This window comes from Saimiri boliviensis, chromosome 6 (assembly GCF_048565385.1).
Source record: "Saimiri boliviensis isolate mSaiBol1 chromosome 6, mSaiBol1.pri, whole genome shotgun sequence".
Lineage (NCBI taxonomy): Eukaryota > Metazoa > Chordata > Mammalia > Primates > Cebidae > Saimiri > Saimiri boliviensis.
The window spans coordinates 12,317,984-12,335,772 of NC_133454.1; the positions used below are offsets into that span (position 1 = coordinate 12,317,984).

The window sequence follows — 17,789 nt, forward strand, 5'->3', positions numbered from 1 at the left end:
CCAAGTTTTCTTCTTAGTTTGAAAAGCAAAGTATATTCAAGAACAAACATGTATGAGGAAGTGGGTTCTTGATAAAATTTCCAGTTGGATTTTGCAGAATCATAAATAAGTTGAATGCTAAAATAAGCTCTATTTATCCCAAGGGGACACTTAAAGACACTTTGAATTAAATTACTGTGGGATTTAATGTAAACACAAAATAAAACACTTCCAGACATGCAATATATATAGTTAGACAATGAAGATATGTAAAGTTTTTCTTTAAAGCATTGAATCTCAAAGGAAATGTGGATGATTTATTTCTATGTCTTAAGTCTTGAACTATTGTGATAGATTTTAGCTGATATATTTTAAATTAACTATTGTTCAGATACATTAAAACTATTGTTCATATACATTAACTATTGTTCAGATACAAATACAATTGTCAACTATAATCCTTTGAGCTAAAATGTTCTTATCCTATGCAAATGCCAGATCAAAAGAGATACTACTCTCAAATGATAATCATTTGAGTGGAGAAAATTATATTTTACCATTTTTAGACAGTCCAGAGAGTATTATTTCTACTTGTCCTCTTACTGATCTATTCATTAAACTGTAACCCTAAAGTGTTCCAACTTATGATGTAGAAAAGGCCTAACTGGACATATTAATTGCTTTTTATATCAGTCAATGAAAATTACTGCTTTCCTGAAAACACTATTTATTATCCTGTCTCCCTTTCAGGAACTATAATTTATATACCGACAAGACACTCAGAGTTGGAATTTTGCCAGCAGTAAAGTTGGAAACATCAAGGGCATGAACAAGTCCAAGACAAGCATCTGCCTTACGCATATCCTTAGTCAGTGTCATTAAAATAGAGTTGTTTGTGGCCTCCTTCAGGAAGACTGTACAGATAGGACGCCATCTCTTGTTAGATTTTTATACAGTATTCATATAAAAAGTGTGGATAGTACCAGACAACAATAACTAGACTTGCTAGTGACAAGCTGGCAAGAATATGATTCAAACTTGGTTGCCAAAACGTATTGCATCAATACCAAAGGGGACAGTTTCTTTGAAAATTATGTTGTGTAATGTGATTATAATTAGTTTCTGTGAAGCACAGCTGATCTGGCATGTAGAATTCAGTGGCAATCCAGAAAATAGTGTTACTGTTATTATTAATAGGAAGTCTTGCTATATGACAGGCATTGAATTAAACAATTTACATGCATAATTATTTTTATTTGTTTATATTAAATGGACAGAATCTGATTACTAATATTCCTCAGTTCTTATCCCAATTTGTTAATTCAGGCTTGACCCTCCTTTATTTATACAAACTACTTATGATATAATGAATATCCATAGATGCACCTACAATTAGAACATTATGAGTAATTTACTTCTATACATTTGATTATCTCATCATATGTCTATCTTTTTCTTCCTTCTTCCTGCAGGAGATTACCACTATTGTGAATTTTGAGTTTCTTTGGCATTGAAAAAAATAGTTTTATTTTGCCTATATATTTAATGTATTACTTGTTTTGATTGATTTTGAGCTTTTTATGTCTTGAGAAATCTGTGTTTATGCTAATAGCCAAAAGATTCATATATTATGTTCTATTAAAAGTTTTTAATTTTGATTTTGATATTTAAGTTCTTAACTATTCAGGAACAAATGTTTTGGGGTGGTTTGAAACAAGGATGTTATATGAATTTTTTTTCTTGTGAGAACCAATTTTTTCCTTCATCAGGTAGACTCTTCTTTCCCCATTAATCTGGTGTGCCATCTCTGTCACATATCATAGTTGAATATTTATGTAGTTGTTTATGGGTCTTTGTTTTGTTCCATTGGCCGGTTTATCTATCTATATGCAAGAAACACATTAGGAATTACTGTAACTTTATAGTAAGTTCTGTTCTGTGGAGGCCAAATTATTTATTCTCTTTAGTGTTTTACTTTGTTTCTGCTGCTTTGCATTTCTGCATACATTTTTTTTTTCTTTTTTTTTTTTTTTGTGATGGAGTCTAGTCGCCCAGGCTAGAGTGCAGTGGTGTGATCTTGGCTCACTGCAGCCTCTGCTTCCCGGGTTCAAGCAATTCTCCTGCTTCAGCCTCCCAAGTAGCTGGGACTACAGGTGCATGCCACCATGCCTGGCTAATTTTTGTATTTTTAGTAGAGATAGGGTTTCACCATGTAGGCCAGGATGGTCTTGATATCCTGACCTCGATGATCCACCCGCCTCAGCCTCCCAAAGTACTGGGATTACAGGCATAAGCTACTTTGCCCAGCCTCTGTATACATTTTAAAGTCAGCTTGTCGAGTTTTATGAAGAAAACTTGTTGGAGTTTGATTGGAGTTGCATTCAGTTTATAAATCAATTTTGAGAGATTGGCATCTTTACAATATTAAATCTTCCTACATGAAACATGATATATTATTTATCTACTTAGCCCTTCTCTTAGGTTCCTTTTTTACATGTGTCTTGTACTTTTTTTGGTTAAGTTTGTTACTTAACAATATACATTTTCTATTGCTTTTATAAAATAAAATCTTTAAAATATGTTTTTAAAAATATTTGTTGCTGCTATATAGTAATGCAGTTAAGTAGCTTCCTTCCTGCTCTCACTTGCTCCCTTTCTTTCTTCTTTTTTCCCCAAAAGTAGCAGAATAAAACGAAAGTTTACTAAGGATTGCACTTACTGAATCGAAAACATTTTGGAGGCATGTTACAAGTAGTTTGCAGCTGAATTTCCTCACATAGTGGTATTATGTATATTCATCTTGGCAGATGAGTAACGCAAACATTAGAACATTTAAATAATTTTTCCATGACTTGAAAGAGATAATAGTGGGATGTTACTGGTCAATGTGACTTTAAGACTGGTGACTTATAAGATGTTCTTTAATGAGATTTTGCTTCCCTCAGTCCACTTTCTTCTCTTCCACAATGTCAATATTGGATTTAAATTTTTTTTTTTTCGTATTTTTTTAAACTCTTATTTTAGGGTTAGTGCTACATGTGCAGGTTTGCTATAGGGATAAATTGTGTTTCATGGAGGTTTAGTGTACAGATTCTTTTTCACCCAGGTAATAAGCATAGAACCAGTTAGACAGTTTGTTGAATGTCACCCTCCTCCCACCCTCTGCTCTCAAGTAGACCCCTGTGTCTGTTCCATTCTTTATGTTCCTGTCTGCTCAATGTTTAACTCTCAATTTCTAAGTAAGAACATGTGCACAGCGTTTGGTTTTCTTTTCCTTTTAGGATAATAGCTTCCAGCCCCCTTCACATTTCTTGCAAAGGACATGATCTTGTTTCGTTTTTATGGCTGTGCAGTATTCCATGCTATGTATGTGCCATATTTTCTTTATCCAGTCTGTCACTCATGAGCATTTAGGTTGATTCCATGCTGTGATAATGTATGTGTCCGTATGATAGAATGACTTATATGCTTTTGGGTATATATTCAATCATGGAATTGCCTCAATAATAGTTTTGTTTTAAATTCTTTGAGAAATTGCAAAACTATTTTCCTCAGGGGCTGACCTAATTCACATTCCCATGAACAGCATGTAAGTGTTCCCTTTTCTCTGCAACTTGCCCAGAATCTGTTGTTTTTTTGACTTACAGCCTTTCTGATGGGTGTGAGATGGTATCTCATTGTGGTTTTGATTTGCATTTCTCTAATAATTAGTGATGTTGAACTTTTTTTCATATGTTTGTTGGTCACATGTATGTCTTCTTTGGAAAAGTGTCTTTTTATGTCCTTAGCCCATTTTTTAATGAAATTGTTTTTTGTTTATTAATTTGTGTGAGTTTTTTATAGAATCTGTGTATTAGACCTTTGTCATATGTATGGTTTGCAATATTTTCACCCATTCTGCAGATTTTCTGTTAATAGTTTGTTGTGCAGAAGCTACTAGTTTAATTAGATCTTATTTGTCCATTTTCATTTTTGTTGTAATTGCTTTTGTTGTCTTCATCATGAAATCTTCACCAAGGTCTATGTCCAGAATGGTATTTTTCCTAGGTTATCTTCTGGGGATTTTATAGTTTTAGATTTTACATTTAAGTCTTTCATTCATCTTGAGTTGATTTTTGTATTGCTTTAAGGAAGGGGTCCAGATTAAATCTGCAAATGGCTAGCCAATTATCCTAGCACCATTATACTGGTGCTAGGAGGATATAGTTGTAGTTATCCTAGCACCATTATTTCTTATTGCTTTCTTTTGTTGACTTTGTCAAAGATCAGACGGTTGTAGGTATGCAACTTTATTTCTGGGCACTCTATTCTGTTCCATTAGTCTATGTGTGTGTTTTCGTATCAGTACCATGCTGCTTTGGTTACTGTAGCCTTGTAGTATAATTTGAAGTCAGGTAATGTGAGGGATCCAGCTTCATTCTTTTTGCTTGATGTTGCTTTGGTTACTTGGACTCTTTTTTGGTTGCATATTAATTTAAAATAGGTTTTCTAGTTCTGTGATGGCTGGCATTGGTAGTTTGATAGGAATGATATTGAATCTGTAAATTGTTTTGAGCAGTATGCCCATTTTAACTATATTGATTCTTCTCATTTATGAACATGGAATGTTTTTGGATTTGTTTGTATTATTTCTGATTTCTTTCAGCAGTGTTTTGTAATTTTCTTACAGAGATCTTTCACTTCCCTGGTTAGTTGTATTTCTAGGTATTTTATTATATTTGTAGATGTTGTGAATGGGATTGTGATCTTGATCTGGCTCCCAGCTTGGACATTGTTGGTGTATAGAAATGCCACTAATTTTGGTACTTTTTTTTTTTAATCTTTAAACTTTACTGAAGTTATTTATTAGAGCTAGGAGCTTTTGGGCAGAGATTATGGAATTTTCTAGGCATAGAATCATATCATCTGCAAACCGAGATCATTTGAATTCTTCTCTTCTTATTTGGATGTCTTTAAATTTTTTTTTTAGCTCACACTCCATCTAGGGCTTCCGGCATTACGTTCAATAGAAGTGGTGAGAGAGAGCATCCTTGTCTTGTGTTAGTTTTCAAGGGGAATGCTTACAGCTTTTCCCTTTTTAGAGTGATGTTGGCTGTGGGTTTGTCATAGATGGCTCTTATTATTATGTCTTCCTTCAACACCTAGTTTGTTGAGGGTTTTTAACATGAAACAGTGTTGAATTTTACTCAGAGTCTTTTCTGCATCTATTGAGATGATCATGTTTTGTTTTTTAATTTAATTTGATGTGATGTGTATACCATGTATTGATTTGTGTATGTTGAACCAGCCTTTGTCTCAGGGATAAAGCCTACTTGATTATGGTGGATAAGCTTTTTGATGTGCTGGTGGACTTAATTTATTTGTGTTTTATTGGGGATTTTAAATTCTATTTTCATCAAGAATGTTGACGTGAAGTTTTCTCTTTTTTTGTAGTATCTCTGCCTGGCTTTGCTACCAGAATGATGCTAGTTTTGGTACCAGAATGAGCTAGGGGAAAGTCTCTTCTCATTTTTATTTGGAGTAATTTTAGTAGGAATGATATTATCTCTTCTTTATACATCTGGTAGATTTTGGCTATGAATCTGTCTGGTCTTGGGATTTTTCTAGTTGGTAGGCTTTTTATTACTAATTCAATTTTGGAACTTACTATGTGGTCTGTTCAGGGTATCAATTTCTTCCTGGTTTAATCTTGGAGGGTTTATGTTTCCAGAAATTTCTTCATTTCTTGTAGGTTTTCTAATTTGTGTGCATAGGGATGTCCATAATAGTCTCTGACTGCTTTTTGTACTTCTGAGAAGTCTATGGTACTGTTTCTTTTGTCATTTCTGATTGTGTTTATTTGGATCTTCTCTCTTTTTCTGTATTAGCCTAGCTAGCAGTCCATCAATCTTATTTATTCTTTCAAAAAAACAATTTTACAATTTCTTAATCTTTTGTATGATGTTTCCTCTTTCAGTTTCATTCAGTTCATCTCTGATTTTGGTTATTTTTTGTTCACTTAGGTGTGGTAGGTTGTTAATTCGAAATCTTTCTAACTTTTTGATGTGAGTGCTTAGTGCTATAAACTTTCCTTTTTACACTCCTTTAGCTATGTCCCAGAGATTCTGGTATGTTGTATCTTTGTTCTTCTTAGTTTCAAATAATTTCTTGATTTTTATCATAATTTCATTTTTTATTCAAAAGTCATCCAGAAGCAGGTTAATTTCCATGTAATTGTGTGGTTATGTGGAAATTAAACAATGGAAATTAAACCTTAATACTAAGATTAAGTTATTAGTACTAAGTTCTTAGTATTAAGTTCTGTTTTTATTGCATTGTGGTTCAAGAGTGTGATTGCTATGATTTTAGGTTTTAAATTTTGCTGAAAATTGTTTTATGGCTGAGCATGTGGTCAATTTTAGAATATATGCCATGTGCAGATGAGAAGATTGTATAAGATTGTATATTCAGTTGCTTTTTGGTGACGTGTCCTGTAGATGTCTGCTAGGTCCATTTGGTCAAGGATCAAGATCATGTCTTGAATATCTTTGTTAGTTTTCTGACTCAAGGATATACCTAATACTATCAGTGGGGGTTTTGAAGTCTCCTGTTATTATTGTGTGGTTATCTAAGTCTCTTCATAGGGCTCTAAGAACTTTTTTATGAATCTGGATGCTCCTGGGTTGAGCTCATATCTACTTAGCATTACCATTATGTAATGCCCTTCTTTGTCTTTTTTGTTCATTGTTGGTTTAAAGTATGTTTTGTCAGAAACTAGAATAGCAACCCTTGCTTTCTCTGTTTTCTGTTAACTTGGTAGATATTTTTCCATCCTTTTACTTTGAACCTATGGATGTCATTGCATGTGAGATGGGGCTGTTGAAAAAAGTATACAGTTGGCCCTTGTGTCTTTTTCCAGCTTGCCACTCTGTGTCTTTTAATTCAGGCATTTAGCCTGTTTCCATTCAAGCTTATGTGTGAATTTGATCCCCATCATGTTGTTAACTGCTTATTCTGCAGACTTTACTGTATAGTTGCTTTGTAGTGTCAATGGTCTACGTATTTAAGTTTGTTTTGTGAGGCTGGTAATGGTCTTTTGTCTTTATATTTAGCATTCCCTTCAGGATCTCTTATAAGGCAGGTCCTGTGGTTAGGAATTTCCTTAGCAATTGCTTGCCTGAAAAGCATCTTATTTCTCCTTTGTTTATGAAGCTTAGTTTGGCTAAATTCTTGGTTGAGATTTATTTTCCTTAAGAATATTGAATATAAGCTCCCAGTTTTGTCTGTCTCATAAGGTTTCGGTGCAAAGGTCCACTTTAGCCTGAAAGCATTCCCTTCGTAGTTTGACTTGCCTTTAACAATTTTTCTTTCGTTTTAATCTTGGAGAATCTGATGACTATGTTTTGGGGATGGTCATTTTGCATAGGAGCTCACAGGAGTTCTCTGCACTTCCTGAATTTGAGTGATAGCCTCTCTAGCAAGGTTGGGGAAGTTTTCATGAATTATGTCCTCAAATACGTTTTCAAATTAGCTTACTCTCTCTCAAGGATGCCAATTAGTCATAGATTTGGTCTTTTTACTTGATACCATATTTCCTAGAGTTTTCATTCATTCTTTTTTCTTTATTTTTATCTGAGTTAATTTGGAGGACTGGCCTTCAAGCTTTAATATTCTTTCCTCAGTTTTGTATATTCTGCTGTTAATATTTGTGATTGAATTATGAAATTCTAGTAGTGAATTTTTTAGCTCTATCAGATCACTTTGGTTCTTTCTTAGAATGGCCATTTCTTCTTTCAGTTTCTGCATCATTTTACTGCATTTCTTAGTTTCCTTTGATTTGATTTTGACTTTCTCCTGAATCTCTATGATGTTTGTTTCTATCTATATTCTAAATTCTATTTCTGACATTTTAGCCATTTCAGCATAGTTATGCTTTGTACCTGGTATGGTTATTTGGAGATGAGAAGACACTCGAGATTTTTGAGTTGCCAGGTTCCTTCTCATCTGTGTGGACTGATGTTCCTTAAGTCTTTGAAGTTATTGTTCTTCAGATGACTTTTTTTTTTTTAAATTTTATCTTCTTTGATGCCTTTAGGGTTTTGGTTCTCGTTTAAGGTAGGTTCAGTAGACCGACTTTATTTCTGGAAGGTTTTAGGGGGCCAAGTATCAGCTCAGCACTCCTAGACTGCATGTTTAACTCTAGGAGGTTGTACCAGGACCCCATTTGGTCTCTGGCCCTTTGAGGTTAGGAGTCTGATTTGTTGGGGGGCTGAGGTATCCCATTCTTCTGGCCACAACTCTACAATGCTGGTGCTGGCAGGATTCACTCCTGTTGGCTTGGGTGGGGCACCGGTGGGCGTGAGCCTGCAGTGGTTCTGTGTATGCTCATGCTTACGGCAGCAGCAGTGTCGTTGGTGTAGGGGGGTGGCAGAGGCAGAGTTGCCGGCATCCATGTATGCATTTGTGCTGGTGGTGGCGGTGCAGCAGAGTGCTCTTCTGTCAGTGGGGGTTGGACAGTGAGCTCTGCTTGCGTCAGCTGTGGTGGCACAGTGGGGTGCATGTACACATATGTACTGGCTGAGTAAGGGAGGAAGGTCTGCCCACGTGGGGAGAGGGAGACTGTAGTGCGGCAAGGCTGCAGGTTGGCTAGTGTGCATTGCATTGTCAGGGACTGGTCTACTGGAACTCTCCAACAGTCAGGCATGGTCTTCCAGTGAAGGAGCTATGATGATAACCCCAGGGAAGTAACTTGGTTGGGCATCAGAGTGATTCAAGCAGGTACAGCCAGGCTGGGGCTCCAGGAGAAGCCAGCAGACACAGGATGTACACTTTGGATTGATCCCATCCCATTTGCAACACTACAATGCTCTGTTCAGGCCTGACAGTTTCTCAAAGGTTGAAGTCTCTTAGAGGAGCATGGAGAGTGTGGGGGGATGAGCACCCTGGCCATGCTTTACTGCAGCTCTTCTTGTGCCAAATGCCTGGGCTCTACACAGGCTGGAATCCTGTTTCTTCTACCTCTCTGAACAACTCTGTCAGCTCAAGTGTCTGCGGGAGTCATGGGCTCTCTTGCTACCAGGATTTTTGGAGGTTCCTGGTAAGGACAGACCACTCCTCACATGTTTAATTCACTTCTTCCCCAGGAGTTGTGGGCCAGAATGAACCCCAGTACTCAGCAGCCCCTCACAGGGTTCCCAGCTGCCTCCCCAAGGTCAGCCCAGTGACTGCATCCTCTCTTTATCTACTTTCAATGCTTTCCTGCTAAAGATCTGCTCAGAGTTTGTTAGTCTTTCCCATGTCCTGGTCTCTCAGTGTGAGATGTTCCTCCTGGCTGTATCTAGTCAGCCATCTGGGGTCTCTTTCTTCTTTCATTTTGGATTAATTTTTAGTCTTTTCAAAATCTGTTATTAGAAATATTTGTGCTTTTATATTTGTCAAAATACATGTATTCTAAATTTACTTAATATTTATTTCTATTCATCCATTCATTTATTCACACAAGATTTCTTTTTAAGGCTTGCTTAGATTAACCTTAAACAATTTCAGTTTTCAATTAATTGTACGTATGTATAAAGTACACATGATATTTTGATACAAATATGCAATGTGTAATAAGAGTAGTTGGGATATCTATCACCTCAACCATTTATCACTTCTTTGTGTTGGGAAAATTGTAATTCCACTCTTTTAGTTATTTTGGAATATACAGTAAATTATTGTTAACTACAGTCACCCTATTGTGCTATCCAATGTTAGATGTTATTCCTTTTAAATAACTGCTTTCTTGTACCCATTTCCCATCACCTCTTCATCTCCCCACTTCGAACTACTCTTCTCAGCCTCTGGTAGCCATCAGTATTCTCTGTCTCTATGAGTTCAGTTTCTTTTTTTTTAGTTCCCATATGTGTATTCACTCAAGATTTATTGATTGTCCATTTTGATGGATAGATTTGCCAACAGATTCTGGGAGTAAGAATAATGTAACTAGGAGTTTTCTTGAAGTGTCTGCTTTTTGCACAGTACGTATGTATGTATGTATAGATAGATAGATAGATAGATAGATAGATAGATAGATAGATAGGTAGATAGATAAATGGCTGCATCTTCTTGATAACAGTGGGGAGTTTTCAGTGGCCACTTCATAATATTTTCCATAATACTGCAAGCTGACCATTTTAAAGTTATTGGTGACATACAAGCTTCTCAAATAAAATAACCACTAAGATTGTAAATATTTGAACTAAGTTGAGAACTGTAACCAAATAAAATGCCTATCAAAGCACGGTACATGTGTTTAGAGATTCAGTTCAATTCAACAAGCATTCACTGAATACTAACTACTCTTGTGTTAGGGCTGAGGATATACAGCTTTAAAAAAAATGATCCTGCTTTTGAAAAACTTACTACCTGGGTGCAGGAAAAGAGTGAAAGGAGGAGTAAACCAGATCCTAGAGTTGAGAGGCAGTTATAAGGAGAAATGAGGTACCCTTGGGATTTCTGCTTCTCCTTGGAATGTCCTTGCGATAATATATAAGAATCAAGGTAATGCATAGAAGGCCAGAGAAGTTTGATGTCTTATAAGACACAAACACATTAATTCATCTACCAGCTAAAGAGGAAATGGTACTGGCTAGGATGATAGAGGTAACTTGTAACTAAGTAATAAACTAAAGTAGTCAGGCTTGATGGAAGATGAAAAACCAAGACCTTTGTTTAACTAACATATTTTACTGGCAACCAAGCACAATGTATATGGCCTATGGGAGCTATTGGAGCAGACTTTTCTCGTGTCTCTCAAGTTAATATTTATCCTTCAATATCCTTCAGTGCATTTTTTGCCTTGGTTTCAACCCTGAGATGAAAGAGTCATAGGGTCCAGGGTACAGAATTCCTTTTCAACTAGTTTGGACAAGGTATGCAGCTTCTCAGATCCTTATACAAGTCATCTGTAAAATGAGTGTAATAGTTCTTACTCTACAAGGTTTTTGAAAATATTTTCAGTTGTTCATTAAAAATACTTAGTCTAGTGACTGTTCTACATTGGGTGATAAAAAAATGGTAAACCTGCTTGTTGTCCTTTACCATGTCAGCTTTCTGTAGATGAGATAGTTGCTGTTTTTGCTTTGTTTCTATTTGTGCTTAGACCATTTGCAGTTGTACTTTAAGTATTAAAAAGAGCTATTTTTAAAGCTTTATTTGGCCAGTAAGTTTGGAAATATGCAATTATATTCACTTATTATAATTTAATGGTTGTCATTTTTTCATAACTTGTAAACAGTACAGTTTAGCTAAATAACCTTAGGTAGCATTATTCAACCCAGGTGGCATATTAGAATCATCTGGAGAGCTTTCAAAAATGTCAGTGTCCAAGCACTATCCCAAGTCACTGAATTCAGGATTTCTCATTGTGGACCTAATTATTATTATTCTGTATTAGCTCTTCGTCTCTGAAATGACAATTATAACATCTATTCAGCCTGTCAGAGTAGATCTGATTATTACAATAAAAATATATTCAAAAGCAATTAATAAAGAGATAATTAAAATTACAATGTAAGGTAATATTAAAACATCGTAGAAGTATTTACCCTGTTCTTGAGGGGTTTAACATTTACTTAGAGAAATAGGATAAAACATGAAAAATTCAAGGTAACATGTTATACACTAAATGGAAGTAACAGAATAATTATGCTAGGAATCCCATCCCAATCACACTGTGTAGGCAATCTTTAATAAATATGAGGCTGTGACCTTCTCTAGTGCCTCTCAAATATTTATACCTCAGATTTTTTTTTTTTTATGATAAAAGGACAAGAACAATAAACTTTCTGGCACTGGAGAGGGTTATTAGGAGGGAAGTCTTATCTAGGGTGGTTGTCTAAAACCGCTTACCTCAAATGTTCAACAAAATATTTATTACCTAACACGTGCCTTTTGGACATTTTCTTTTTGAAGTTTAGCATCAGGAAAAAGTAGTCATTAATAGTATAGATGCTGGGGCCAGAATATCTGGGCTTGAATTCTGGTTCCACAACTTTCTGATTGTATTATGTTCTGTAAATTCTTAACTTCACGAAGACTAAATATTCTTTCTTTTTTAAGAAGGAAGATAATATTGTTAATTACTTTCTAGGATTGAAGAAAGAGGTTTAATGTATTAATAAGTGTAAATTGATCCACACCATGTGTGGCTAATAAGAGTTAGGTGCACGTTTGTTAACATCTCTGCATTTTTATTCCATTAAATTCTTCATTTGTTTTAACGTGAACATAATGCATGTAGAATGAATATATGAAGGCAATGCTTTAAGTTAGCTATTACCAAATGAAAATGGTGCTCTAAAGAATGGATATATCTTCCTCCCAAGACATAGTCAAATATATGAATCTCAGTTTTTTAAGGTACCATTTTATTTAAGATTGGTCATTTTCAACAACATGGGTTATCTAGAGGATATTATGCTAAGTGAAATAAGCCAGGCACAGAAAGACAAATTCTGTATGATTTCACTTACATTTTCAATCTAAAAGATTTAAAATCATAAAAGTAGAGAGTAGAATGGTGGTTTACCAGAGGGTGGGGATGGGAGCAGACAGAGGGCACAAAGTTTCGGTTAGCAGAAATAGATCTGGTAATCGATTGCACAACATGGTAACTATCGTTAATAATAATGTATTGTATTTTTCAACATAGCTAAAACTATATTTTATTCTTATTTTTTATTTTTTGAGACAAGGTCTTGACCTGTCACCAAGGTTGGCCTGCAGTGGCATGAACACGACTCACTGCAGCCTCAAGCTCCTGGGCTCAAGCAATCCTCCTGCCACAGTCTCCAGAGTAACTGGTACTATAGGTGCATTCCACCACGCCCAACTAAGGGTGGATTTTAAATATTCTCACCGCATGTCTTGCATCTGTAGTCCCAGCTACTCAGAAGGCTGAGGCAGGAGGATAGCCTGAGCCTTGGAGGATAAGGCTGCAGTGAGCTCTGACGGCACCACTGCACTCAGCCTGGGAGAAAAAGCAATACCCTGCCGCAAATAATAAATAAATGAATAAAATAAATCAATATTTTTACTATGAAGAAATGATAAGTGTTTTGGGAGATGGATATATAAATTAGCCTGATTCGATCATTTCACAATGCACACATGTATTAAAACATCATGTTGTACCGATACAGATATACAATTATTTGTCAATTAAAAATAAAATAAAAATTTTTTAAAACATTGGAAAGAGGATTAGAGACATAATCAGGGAAGTACAGAAAGCAATGAGCGCATGTATACCAGTGAGTTCTCTCCTAGTTTCTGATCAGAAAAGAAATCTAGAAGAGTCGTGCTTACTGTGAGACCAGAAAGATGAGTAGAGTTAGGGATAAGCAGAGCTTGCAGAAAAGCTGTGGTGTATAAATGGGTGAGTTGTGTGGATTCGGAGTGTTCCAGAGAGAGAGAACACACAAGAAAAAGCTTCGTTTGAAACTGTGACCTTATCAGTAAACAAAGAGTCCCACACCTCATGAATGTGGAGGTGCAATATATATGGAAACTCTAGCCTAAGGCTCTTAACAGCCAGAACAGTGGGGTAGGAGCAGAACAAGAAATGGAATTTCTGCCAGAACAGTGTTTTCAGATGATTGTAACAGTAGCATAAATGAGAAGAGTACTACGTTTTATGGCAGTGCAGAACAGAAAGAAACTAGTTGTTCCTTGGGGGTTTTAGTGAGAGGAAAGGGGAAGACTATTCTAGGCTCTTGAAGGAGTTGGTATGTGGCATGATTCTTAAAAGAGTGATAAGGTGAGACCTGTAGCTTGTAGAGCCAGGTCAGGGCTTTACTACTGTCCTTACCTGTGTGCTGACCTTGCCTTATTTGTTCAGCTAGGATTGTGTCTAAGCAGAGCCTCCGCGTCTGTTCTTAACCTCAACTGCAGCCTTATCCTTTTACCCATGTGCCGAACGCTCTTGGCTTACCTCCGAGGGTCACAGAAGGTAAGAAAAAAAAGTCCTAGTTACAAATTCTAGCATAAAAATCAAGTGTAACAGTCACATGTTAGTTTGTTTAGTTTTCATAGTCTGACGTTTGGCTGGAGTGATTTATTCTAAGATGGTGGTGAAAGCTATGTCACCTGTCAAGATGATCCCTTAGCTACTCTGCAGCACCAGATAAGGGCAGAAGATAATATTAATATTGTTAACTGAATTTCCAGTGCTGTGCTTAGTATTTTACATACATGCTGGCAAATTCTTCCAGGGATTTTGCAATTAGGTATTGTTAGTTTCATTTCATGCACAAGAAACCTCAGGCAAAGAGACTGAGTAACTTTGAGACTAGTGAATGGCAGAGTTAAGTTGAATGCTAATTTGAGTTCTTTTCATTATATCAGGTCTCATTGAGATTCTGTATTTTACTTAGCTAAATCCAGGTGAGCAAACTAGAGTCCTTTGGACTCCAAGCAATATGTGAAATGATTGCTGGTGTTGGCTAAAATTTATCTCTGCTTAACACACATACTCGTTCTGAAATGTGTAATTGGCTTGAGAAACATGTCTTGATTAAATTGTGATGTCATGTGTGATACATAGTGCTGTAAAGTGAAGTATACAAGAAAGCAGAAAAAACAGCCATTCTGTTAAAACTTCACAAAAATTCTTTTTCATCTTTGACTATTTTTGTGTGTTTGTGTAAGTGTGTGTGTATGCATGCTGATTCTTCTTCCCTAAGGTTCACTGAGTAAGGCACTGCTGTATCCAGTATATTTATCAATATATATTGATATTTTAAAAGGACTTCTTAACTTGAGATCACTTTGATGTTCTATGAATTTAATGTGTGCAGATTTATTCTAGGAAAACCTTTCAACGTCTTTATGTAATTACATTTAGAAACACTCTCCTTTTAATGCAGTAATCTGTGAAAATAACTCTTTCTCTAGGTTGCCTACTATTTAAACTGCTAGGTTTTGATCCCTGTGGCTGGCTATTGCCTTGGCTTGGAGAAAGAGAAGATAAGTGGCAGGGAATGAAGAATTCCCACATAAGCCTCTCAGTATTTAATAATAATTTTTTTTCTTTTTCTTTCTTTCTTTTCTTTTCTTTTCTTTTTTTTTTTTTGAGATGGAGTTTTGCTCTTGTTACCCAGGCTGGAGTGCAATGGCGCGATCTCGGCTCACCACAACCTCTGCCTCCTGGGTTCAGGCAATTCTCCTGTCTCAGCCTCCTGAGTAGCTGGAACTATAGGCGCACGCCACCATGCCCAGCTGATTTTTTGTATTTTTAGTAGAGACAGGGTTTCACCATGTTGACCAGGATGGTCTCGATCTCTTGACCTCATGATCCACCCGCCTCGGCCTCCCAAAGTGCTGGGATTACAGGCTTGAGCCACCGTGCCCGGCAGTATTTAATAATTCTTAAAGATTTGTCCTGAGTGTGAAACAGTGATTCAAAGGTGCTTGACATTTTATTTTGTTATAAGATCAAGCAGGCCTTTTAAACTATAGATGAGGTTACTTCATTTAAAAATAATCTTATTTTTTTACTACAAAAGGAAATCATATGTATTTTAAAACTTAAACATTCTAGAAATATGCAAAATGATCAGAGAAAGTTTTCCCTAATCTTATTCTGCCAGAACAACCACTGATGACAATTTGGGGTAAGTGCCTGCAGATACGTTAACATACAATGCCATTAATGTTGATCACTATAAGATCACAGTGTGATTTATGCTTTCTAACTTTTTTTTTTACCTAGCAATGTGTCTTGAACATCTTTTCATATCAACAATACAGCCTTCTCACATATGTTTTTTAATGGTTCAGGTGTTCTGTTAACTAGATAGATCATAATTAATCTCACCAATTTTTGATTAATAGGCTTCTGCCATATTTTAAAAATTTTGACATAATGAACAATGCTGTACTGAAAAACTTTGTAAAAAATATATGTATGTATAAGATATACAGATATCTCATTTGTTCCATTATTTTTACCATGTTAAATGATTTTTGCTTAGGTTCCAAGCAGGAGAACCAGGAGATTGTTGGATAAAAGCAGAACATTCCATATTACCTGTGGTGTTACTATCTGTATTTTCTCAGGTGAGAAAGCCACAAGATATTAAATAATTTGTTAGAATTATACACTTAAAATTTAAACATTCCAGAAATATGCAGAATGGTCAGAGAAAGTTTTCCTGAATCTTCTTCTTCCAGAACAACCGCTGATGACAATTTGGGGTAACTGCCTACAGATATATGAACATAAAATGTCATTAATGTTGAACAGCATAAGAGCATCATGTGGTTTCTGTTTTAAACCACATGTAAAATTATACATAGAAAATGTGTGATTTTATTGTTCTGTACGTTTTTTGCTATCAGCAATTTAAGTTTTTCTTATTAAATAGCTTAGTAGTTATTTTCCATGTATTTAAAGAGGGTTGTCTACAGGGAACTACAGAAAATGGATGTGTCTTATAATTTTTACCTTATGATATCCAAAAGTTGGCTCCTAAGCTTATAATGACTGTTTCCTTAAACTAAGTAATTTTATTTAGAAATAATGGAACAAACAGACTAAAAGTTTTCAAGCTCTGAAAGTGATGATATAGTATGAGTTGAAATGCATGAACATTATGTATGTATGTATGTATGTATGTATGTATTTATTTATTTATTTATTTATTTGAAACAGGATCTGGCACTGTCGCCTAGGCTGGAGTGCAGTGGCACAATCTTAGCTCACTGCAACCTCTACTTCCCACACTCAAGCCATCCTCCCATCTGAGCCTCCCGAGTAGCTGGAATTATAGGCGTGTGCCACCACATCTGGCTTATTTTTGTATTTTTTGTAGAGATGGGCTTTCATGATGTTGCCCAGGCTAGTCTTGAACTTTTGACCTCAAGCAGTTTGCCTGCCTCAGCCTCCCAAAGCACTGTGATCACAGGCAGGAGTCACTGTGCCTGGCCACATGAATGAAAATTAGAATGCAAAATACTCATGAGGAGATTAGGATTCCATCCCAAATCATATGTGATTAATGTTTCTTTGGTATTAATACTTGGTAGGAAAACAAGTGTCAAAATTTGTGAAGCTTTATCCTGCTCTTTTCTATATTAACAAATAAAGCAGTGATCTTTTTGTTATCGTAAGTCCTTTTGAAATGCATTTTGATCCTGAGCTTTTAGATGGTCCTTTTTAAATTTTTGGAACAGAAAAAAAATAAACATTGTGATTAAGTACCTGGACTCCTCAGAGCTGCTCTACATATTTTAGATTCTATTCCCAGCTTCTCTTCTGTTTTAAGGTGTGATGTTACTTTTCTAATCCTCAATATGTTGTTGCGTTGTTGTTGTTGTTTTAAACTGTAAAATAGATTGACAACAGGACTTGCCTCATAGATTTAAGGCTAAAATGAGAAGATGAATAGACATTCTTAGGACAGAATTACTAATTGTAATTTACAATCGCAAGGGTTAATTATTTCAGTGCGTAGCACCTGATATTTTCACCTGGCCATTATTTGATGACATAGCTGTTTTGGTAGTAGGGCCATTTTGACTCAGGAATGTTCCAATGCAGCTATTGCCAAGAAATCCTTATACTTTTAGCTTTGTAAAAAATTGCCAAGCCTTGTCTAAACATATACCTTCACTGATTTTTCTCTGAATATCTTCCAATTGGTAGTCCCACCTCTGAGGTGATGGGAAAAGACTCTGGTATGGGATTTGCACTTCAGTGAGAATGAGATAAGGACCAAGAGTGTGGTAAGTGTTAGAGATAGATTAGGGAGAGGGAGGGTGAGAGGTCAGAAATGGAGGATGATCAA

At 35.8% G+C, this 17,789-nt stretch overlaps 1 protein-coding gene across 3 annotated transcripts in view; it reads left to right on the top strand.

Moving 5' to 3' along the window:
* NOX4 (NADPH oxidase 4) overlaps positions 1–17,789 on the top strand; it is a 152,569-nt gene that overhangs the window by 25,339 nt on the left and 109,441 nt on the right. For 2 of the 3 annotated variants that reach the window (XM_074400356.1, XM_003935083.4), the window contains exons 3-4: positions 13,841–13,951; positions 15,975–16,059. In XM_074400356.1, coding sequence (XP_074256457.1) covers positions 13,841–13,951; positions 15,975–16,059 — 196 coding nt within the window. The remainder of the gene's footprint in view (positions 1–13,840; positions 13,952–15,974; positions 16,060–17,789) is intronic. The other variant, XM_010345653.3, reaches the window with a different exon arrangement.